Source organism: Anolis sagrei, chromosome Y, assembly GCF_037176765.1.
Source record: "Anolis sagrei isolate rAnoSag1 chromosome Y, rAnoSag1.mat, whole genome shotgun sequence".
Taxonomy (NCBI): Eukaryota; Metazoa; Chordata; class Lepidosauria; order Squamata; family Dactyloidae; genus Anolis; species Anolis sagrei.
In genome coordinates, this window is record NC_090035.1 from 67,221,620 (window position 1) to 67,230,472 (window position 8,853).

The window sequence follows — 8,853 nt, forward strand, 5'->3', positions numbered from 1 at the left end:
ATGGAACTCCTACAAATAGGTACAAATTATCATCGCATTTTCATAACATTGTTAAGAATGCCTATCACCTAATGAAACAACAATAACAACTTCCTCCATAGTTTTGCCTATTTACAAGCAGAGCCAATATAATTATACTCTTTGTGGTTTGTGGTACTTTCTATTTGCAACAGAGTTCTTTCTGTAGAAAAGTCCAGTTCCAGCTGGATGCCTGGGGAAACTTTATGGAATCTTCCTGGAAAATGAAAAATCAAATCTGTTTCATAGCAGTGTGGATCTTTCTGCTCTTCCCCTTTCTCTTCAAAGGTATGTGTGATGTACCACAAGGGTACCCCAACGTGAGTTTTATGTCCCAGAAGACATCTGGATGATTTGTAGGTTACCTTTAAATATTTCACAAATGAAAACTGGAATATATATAGCTAAGTAACATCAGAGCATTAAAGTCATGTGCCGAATGCCATCTTTCCTATTGGACAAGAGATCCCAGCTAATCACAGAGGAGGGAGAAGTGGCCATGAAAAGGCTGATGGGAAGACCAGACAGGGGGGCATGGCTTTCCACCAGCCTTTTTGTGACTACCACCACTTCACATCACATTACATTCAACAGCAAATCTATATTTTTTTTTGTTATGCACAGTTTCAAAATTGAGGTGTGCCTTCAGTGGCACAGTATATTAAATACGGTAGGTAAAACCAGTGGATTCAGTAGCTGTACTGCAGTTAGGACTAAAATAGAATATAGATGAATATTGAAACATTTGAGAATTACAAAGTGCCCAGAATATTAGAAATGCGGACCAGGCCCCATAATTGCAAATCTTGAGTTCCAGAAGCATCCCGAAAGCAATTGATTATTTTGTTTGTTAGCATTCTGGGGCTACTGTACTCATTGTCATTGTGTCCAATGGCTCTTTGAATGCCTTGGTAGCACTAGTGGAGGACTAATAACTTTAATGTTGATATGTTTTTTTTAATTTTTATGTTTTTTATTGCTGGATATGTATCATATGTGAAGTATGGCATTGAATTGTGACTCTATATTAGTAGTTCTCAAGCTTCCTAATGCCATGATTCCTTAATAGTGTTTCTTATGTTGTGGTGACCCCCAACCATAACATTATTTCCGTTGCTACTTCATAACTGTCATTTTGCTACTGTTATGAATTGTAATGTAAATATATGATATGTAGGGTATATTTTCATTCACTCGACCACATTTGACACAAATATCCAATATGCCCACATGTGAATGCTGGTGGGATGGGAGGGGAGTGATTTTGTCATTTGGGAGTTGTAGTTGCTGGGATTTATAGTTCATCTACAATCAAAAAATTCTGAACTCCACCAATAATGGAACTGAACCAAACCTGGCACACAGAACACCCATGACCAACAGAAAATCCTGGAAGGGTTTGGTGGGCATTGACCTTGAGTTTTGGAGTTGTAGTTCATTTACATCCAGAGAGCACTGTCAACTCCAACAATGATGAATCCGGACCAAACTTTGCCCAAATATTCAGTATGCTTAATTGTGAACACTGGTGGAGTTTGGGAAAAATTGACCTTGACATTTGGGAGTTGTAGTTGCTGGGATTTATAGTTCACCTACAATCAAAGAGCATTCTGAACCCCGCCAATGATAGAATTACGCCAAACTTCCCACACAGAACCCCCATGACCAACGAAAAATACTGTTTTCTGGTTGTCTTTGGTGACTCCTCTGACACCCCCTTGTGACCTCCCCAGGGGTCCCGACCACCAGGTTGAGAAATGCTGCTCTATAATTTTTATAATTGTGCTGCTCAGAGTCCCCTTCGGGTATGAATATGGCAAATAAATATATAAATTATGTGCAAAACTGGATTTTATATACCAACATCTCCACCAAGATATTAACATGTTTGTTCTTTCTCCGGACAGGTGTGCTAAGCCAGCATGCAGATTATACACTGACAGCAACTGCCTTTGTCTCTGTGCAACGAGGTCTCCAGGTTCACATTCCTTGCCAGTTCACTTATAACAAACAACACGCAAACAGTTTTTCAACATTCTATGGTTACTGGTTTAAGAATAAGAAAGAACCAGTCCAATGCGCTTCAGTTCCTAGCCAAAGCCAAGGTCTTCTTGTGGCCACCAACAATGAAGGACAAACCATTAAGGAATCCACTAAGAACCGGATCCAGTTAGATGGAGATGTAGAGCAAGGCAACTGCTCCTTTCAGATCAATGATGCCCAGTTAGAGGATGAAGGATCATACTACTTTAGAGTCGAACAAGGAGATATCTTAAAATACAGTTTTTATCTCAAAACACTTCAAGTTACTGTAACAGGCAAGTGTCTTCTTTATTGATTCATTGAGTATGGAATGAGAGCTGCTCTACCTGTAATAGAAATGGCATGAATGAACAAGAAATGCAAGTTCTCACACTTCCTGTTCTTCCGCATAAGCAGAATGCCAAAAGGAAAAGATGAGGTGCTTCATTCCTGGATGCAATGTTATACAATATTTTAAATAATTGTGTGTACAAAATGAAGTCTGTGTGCACTGAACCATCAGAATGCAAGGATGTCACTAGCTTAGCCATCCAAGTGGATACTTTCAGATTTTAAAATTCCAGGATAAGGAATGCTTCTCCTGTGGTGCTGTTGTTGTTTTTGCTGCTGCTATTTCAGGGTTCCACAAGGGAAAAAAATGTATTATTTATTTTAGTTACAGCATTTATATTCTGCCCTCCTCACTCCACAGGGCACTCAAGGTGGATTACAATGCACATATACATGGCAAACATTCAATATCATTTAGAGATGCAACGTATATAGACAGACACAGATGCAATTTAATGTTCCAGCTTTTCCAGCTTCATGAAGCTATGCTCAATTCCAGCCACAGGGGGAGCCGCAACTTCACCATCAACTTGTGACATTGAGTTCTTTGATTGAGTACTTCCTCATTCTTCTGCACGCTGCTGGAAGGTTTTATGACATCATAAATTAGTTAAATTAGCCTCCCTGCATAAAGCGTAACCTAAATTTCTTACTTGACAGATGCAAGCGTATTTTGGGCTGCATAGGCCAACAGCAAGCTAGACTATTAATGGTCGGGAGCTTACTCTGACCCAGGTTGGCTTCGAACTTATGACCTCTTGGTCAGTAGTGATTTAATGCAGCTGGCTACTAACTAGCTGCGCCACAACCCGGTAGTTATTGTGCTATTAAATGCTGCTTTGCTTTGTAATTTATTGCTTCTCTTTATGGTCCATTTCAGATTACCTCCGACCTAGCAGCACCCACCCAGCCAATTGCATTCATGAAGACAATGCCCTGTCCTGTATTTGCTCCTTCCAGTCCCAGGTACCAGCCCAGATCCAATGGCAAGTGGAAGGAGAGACCCTCAGTGGCAACAGCACCAGAGGAGCCCTGCAGGTCATGTCTTGGGTCCACACAAATGTGGTTGTCAGCTCCTTGAATTTTAGTGGAAATCTGGAAGGGGGACAACCCCTCATCTGTCTTGGATCCAATGCTTTTGGGACCTATGTTGTGCACTTCCGGCTCAGCTCCCCAACAAAAGGTAAAGTTGGGTTGTTGTAGGTTTTTCAGGCTATATGGTCATAGTCTAGAGGCATTCCCTCCTGTCGTTTCACCTGCATCTATGGCAAGCATCCGCAGTGGTAGTGAGGTCTGTTGGAACTAAGAAAAAAAAAAAGGGGGGGGGGGTAAAGTTCCTTCAGAATTCTTCCTAGATCTTTGTTGCTATCTAGAACAGCCTCTCATTGGGTTCTGTGCAAAATCCACCAAACTTTGAGATTTGAATTTTTTTTTCGTGTCAGGAGCTACTTGAGAAACTGGAAGTTGCTTCTGGTTTGAGGGAATTGGCTGTCTGCAAGGACATTGCCCAGAGGAAAGCCGGCTGTTTTGATGTTTTACCATCCTTGTGGGGACTTCTCCCATGTACCCGCATGAGGAGCTGGAGCTAACAGAGGGAGCTCATCTGTGCTCTCCCTGGATTTAAACCTGCAACCTGTCGGTCTTCAGTCCTGCCAGCACAAGGGTTTAACCCACTGTGCCACTGGGGGCTCCTGAGATTTGAATTAATGTCTGCCTATATACATCCTGCTTGGCCCAAATACTCAATATACTTAATTGTGAACACTGGTGGAGTTTGGGAAAAATTGACCTTGACATTTGGGAGTTGTAGTTGCTGGGATTTATAGTTCACCTACAATCAAAGAGCATTCTGAACCCCGCCAATGATAGAATTACGCCAAACTTCCCACACAGAACCCCCATGACCAACGAAAAATACTGTGTTTTCTGATTGTCTTTGGTGACTCCTCTGACACCCCCTTGTGACCTCCCCAAGGGTCCCGACCCCCAGGTTGAGAAACACTGTTCTATAATTTTTAACATTGTGCTGCTCTGAGTCCCCTCCGGGTATGAATATGGCAAATAAATATATAATAATGTGCAAAACTGGATTTTATATACCAACATCTCCACCAAGATATTAACATGTTTGTTCTTTCTCCGGACAGGTGTGCTAAGCCAGCATGCAGATTATACACTGACAACAACTGCCTTTGTCTCTGTGCAACGAGGTCTCCAGGTTCACATTCCTTGCCAGTTCACTTATAACAAACAACACGCAAATAATTTTTCAACATTCTATGGTTACTGGTTTAAGAATAAGAAAGAACCAGTCCAATGCGCTTCAGTTCCTAGCAAAAGCAACCCAGGTCTTCTTGTGGTCACCAACAATGAAGGACAAACCATTAAGGAATCCACTAAGAACCGGATGCAGTTAGATGGAGATGTAGAGCAAGGCAACTGCTCCTTTCGGATCAATGATGCCCAATTAGAGGATGAAGGATCATACTACTTTAGAGTCGAACAAGGAGATATCTTAAAATACAGTTTTTATCACAAAACACTTCAAGTTTCTGTGACAGGCAAGTGTCTTTTTTATTGACTCATGGCATGAAAGAACAGGAAACGCAAGTTCTCACACTTCCTGTTCTTCCACATAAGCATAATAACAAAAGGAAAAGATGAGGTGCTGCATTTCTGGATGCAATGTTATACAATATTTTAAATAATTTATTGTCGAAGGCTTTCATGGCTGGAATCACTAGGTTCTTGTAGGTTCTTTCGGGCTATAGGGCCATGTTCTAGAGGCATTTCTCCTGACGTTTCGCCTGCATCTATGGCAAGCATCCTCAGAGGTAGTGAGGTCTGTTGGAAATAGGAAAATGGGTTTATATATCTGTGGAATGACTGGGGTGGGGCAAAGAGCTCTCTGCTAAAGCTAGGTGTGAATGTTTTAACTGACCACCTTCATTAGCATTTGAAGGCCTGGCTGAGCCTGGGAAAATGTTCTGTTGAGAGGTGTTAAGATGTGCCTGGTTGTTTCCTCTCTGCTGTTTTGCTGTAGTAATTTTAGAGTTTTTTAATACTGGTAGCCAGATTTTGTTCATTTTCATGGTCTCCTCCTTTCTGTTGAAATTGTCCACATGCTTGTGGATTTCAATGGTTTCTCTGTGTAGTCTGACATGGTGGTTGTTGGAGTGGTCCAGCATTTCTGTGTTCTCAAATAATATGCTGTGTCCAGGCTGGTTCATCAGGTGCTCTGCTATGGCTGACTTCTCTGGTTGAAGTAGTCTGCAGTGCCTTTCATGTTCCTTGATTCGTGTTTGGGCAAGGCTGCGTTTGGTGGTCCCTATGCAGACTTGTCCACAGCTGCATGGTATACGGTAGACTCCTGCAGAGGTGAGAGGATCCCTCTTGCACTTTGCTGAACGTAGCATTTGTTGGATTTTCTTGGTGGGTTTGTAGATTGATTGTATGTTAAATTTAAATAATTGTGTGCACAAAATGAAGTCTGTGTGCACTGAACCATCAGAATGCAAGGATGTCACTAGCTTAGCCATCCAAGTGGACAATTTCAGATTTTAAAATTCCAAGATAAGGAATGCTTATCCTGTGTTGTTGTGGTTGTGGTTGCTGCTGCTGCTGTTTCAGGGTTCCACAAGGAAAAATGTATTATTTATTTTAGTTACAGCATTTATATTCTGCCCTTCCCACCCCAAAGGGGACTCAGGGTGGATTATAATGCACATATACATGGCAAACATTCAATGCCATTTAGAGATGCAACGTATATAGACAGACACAGAGGCAATTTAATATTCCAGCTTATCTGGCTTCATGAGGGTATGCTCTCTTCCAGCCACAGGGGGAGCCACTGCTTCACCATCCACTTGTGCACTGAGTTCTTTGATGGAGTATTTCCTCATTTTTCTGCACGCTGCTGGACGGTTTTATGACATCGTAAATTAGTTAAACTAACCTCCCCGGATAAAGCATAGCCTAAATTTCTTACTTGACAGATGCAACTGTCTTTCGGGTTGCATAGGTCAACAGCAAACTAGACTACTAATGGCCGGGAGCTTACTTTGACCCAGGTTGGCTTGGAACTTATGACCTCTTGGTCAGTAGTGATTTAATGCAGCTGGGTACTAACTAGCTGCGGCACAATCCGGTAGTTATTGTGCTATTAAATGCTGTTTTGCTTTGTAATGTATTGCTTCTCTTTATGGTCCATTCCAGATTACCTCCAACCTAGCAGCACCCACCCAGCCAATTGCATTCATGAAGACAATGCCCTGTTCTGTATCTGCTCCTTCCAGTCCCAGGTACCAGCCCAGATCCAATGGCAAGTGGAAGGAGAGACCCTTAGTGGCAACAGCACCAGAGGAGCCCTGCAGACCATGTCTTGGGTCCGCACAAATGAGGTTGTCAGCTCCTTGAATTTTAGTGGAAGTCTGGAAGGGGGACAACCCCTCATCTGTCTTGGATCCAATGCTTTGGGGACCTATGCTGTGCACTTCCGGCTCAACTCCCCAACAAAAGGTAAAGTTGGGTTGTTGTAGGTTTTTTCAGGCTATATGGCCATGGTCTAGAGGCATTCTCTCCTGACGTTTCGCCTGCATCTATGGCAAGCATCCTCAGAGGTAGTGAGGTCTGTTGGAACTAGGAAAAAGTGGGGGGGTGGGTAAGGTTCCTTCAGAGTTCTTCCTAGATCTTTGTTGCTATCTAGAACAGCCTGTCATTGGGTTCTGTGCAAAATCCACCAAATGTTGAGATTTGGAAAAAAAATTCGTGTCAGGAGCGACTTGAGAAACTGGAAGTTGCTTCTGGTGTGAGAGAATTGGCTGTCTGCAAGGATGTTGCCCAGGGGACGGCCAGATGTTTTGATGTTTTACCATCCTTGTGGGAGGCTTCTCCCATGTCCCCGCATGAGGAGCTGGAGCTAACAGAGGGAGCTCATCTGTGCTCTCCCTGGATTCGAACCTGCAACCTGTCGGTCTTCAGTCCTGCCAGCACAAGGTTTTAACCCACTGTGCCACTGGGGCTCCTGAGATTTGAATTAATGTCTGCCTATATACATCCTGCTTCAAATCTGATCTGTGTTCATCCAAATTGACTTGAGCCAGTGAATTTGTAAAAAGAAGGCATGACTGTTGCAAGCGCTAGGCCAAAACTATACTCATTACAGCTCTACTAGGCCAAAACTATACTCATTACAGCTTTCCCATCCTTGTTGAGAGGCTTCTCTCAAGTCCCTGCATGGGGAGCTGGAGCTGACAGAGGGAGCTCAACCTGCTCTCCAAAGATTTGAACCACTAACTTTTCTGCCATCAGTCTGCCAGTACAGGACTGACTGGGAGTTTCACTAGCTATGGATAAGCTTATGAGATTGAAATTTACAAATTTTAGTGAAACCTGATGAAATGCAAATTAAAATTAAATTCTCATACATTCCTAGTAGGAAAACTAATCATTAAGATTTATTTCCTGTAAGTATTCCATGAATTTTGATACATTTGGCTCAAAGAGCTCATTCTTTTATCACTTAATATATTGCAAATTCTGATTCTGTGCAAGCTGAAGCTGTCTATATATTGCTAAATCTAATTGAAATCATTTCCACAGACAAAGGTCCACAGTGATATTAAAATCAGAGAATGGTGTTGAATGTATTGGCAAATATTCCAACAGTGGGCACAATCAAAAGGCTGAAGATATGTACTCCAAATATTAATATCCTGCTGTCCAAAGCAATTGCAGCCATGTGTGCTTTTGTAGAAGAGAAGCTTTGTGGGGACTCACCTGAGGATAGGAATTGGAACTCTTGGCCCAATTCTCTGTTATTTAATTTTTTCCCATTGCAGATGCCTATGTGACAATCCTTGTTTCTGCAGTCTGTGGTTCTTTGATCACAGCAAGCATTTTCTTGCTTAGTCTCTGCTTATCCAGGTCAGTCTTTTCTCACCTCAACTTTGTTCTGCGTATTAGCCACCTAGCACTTTTTTAAAATCGCAATCTGTTCTGACAAGTCCCTTCTGTAAAATTTATTTTTAGACTTCGGAAAACGCAGAAGGAGAAGCAAGAGAAGGAAGAGAAGGAGTCTTCATACAACATGAGAGCCCACCAAGCCATGGATGAGAACAATGCCATCTACTGCAATGTGCAGCCTATGAGATGTTATGCCAGATCCAAGTTTTAGAGCAGTGGTTCTCAACCTGGGGGTCACGAGGGGGTTTCAGAGGGGTCGCCAAACACCATCCAAAAACATAGTATTTTCTGTTGGTCATAGGGGTGCCATGTGGGAAGTTTGGCCCAATTCTATCATTGGTGGGGTTCAGAATGATCTTTTATTGTAGGTGAACTATAAATCCCAGCAACTAAAACTCTCAAATGCCAAGGTCTATTTTCCCCAAACTCCACCAGTGTTCATTCACATTGGACATGTTGAGTATTCATGGCAAGTTTGGTCCAGATTCATCATTG

The 8,853-nt window shown here is 42.3% G+C and overlaps 1 protein-coding gene across 1 annotated transcript; it reads left to right on the top strand.

The window, feature by feature from the left end:
- On the top strand, window positions 1-8,569 carry LOC137095659 (sialic acid-binding Ig-like lectin 14). Its single transcript, XM_067462423.1, has 6 exons — window positions 1-19; window positions 1,926-2,336; window positions 3,272-3,574; window positions 6,610-6,912; window positions 8,235-8,319; window positions 8,425-8,569. The coding sequence occupies exons 1-6, from the start codon at window positions 1-3 to the stop codon at window positions 8,567-8,569; spliced, it is 1,266 nt and encodes a 421-aa protein (XP_067318524.1).
- Window positions 8,570-8,853: the final 284 nt, after the last annotated feature.

Coding starts and splice junctions, on each gene's coding strand:
- LOC137095659 (XM_067462423.1), top strand. Junction 2,337..3,271: donor ACTTCAAGTTACTGTAACAG/GCAAGTGTCTTC, acceptor GGTCCATTTCAG/ATTACCTCCGACCTAGCAGC. Junction 3,575..6,609: donor GCTCAGCTCCCCAACAAAAG/GTAAAGTTGGGT, acceptor GGTCCATTCCAG/ATTACCTCCAACCTAGCAGC.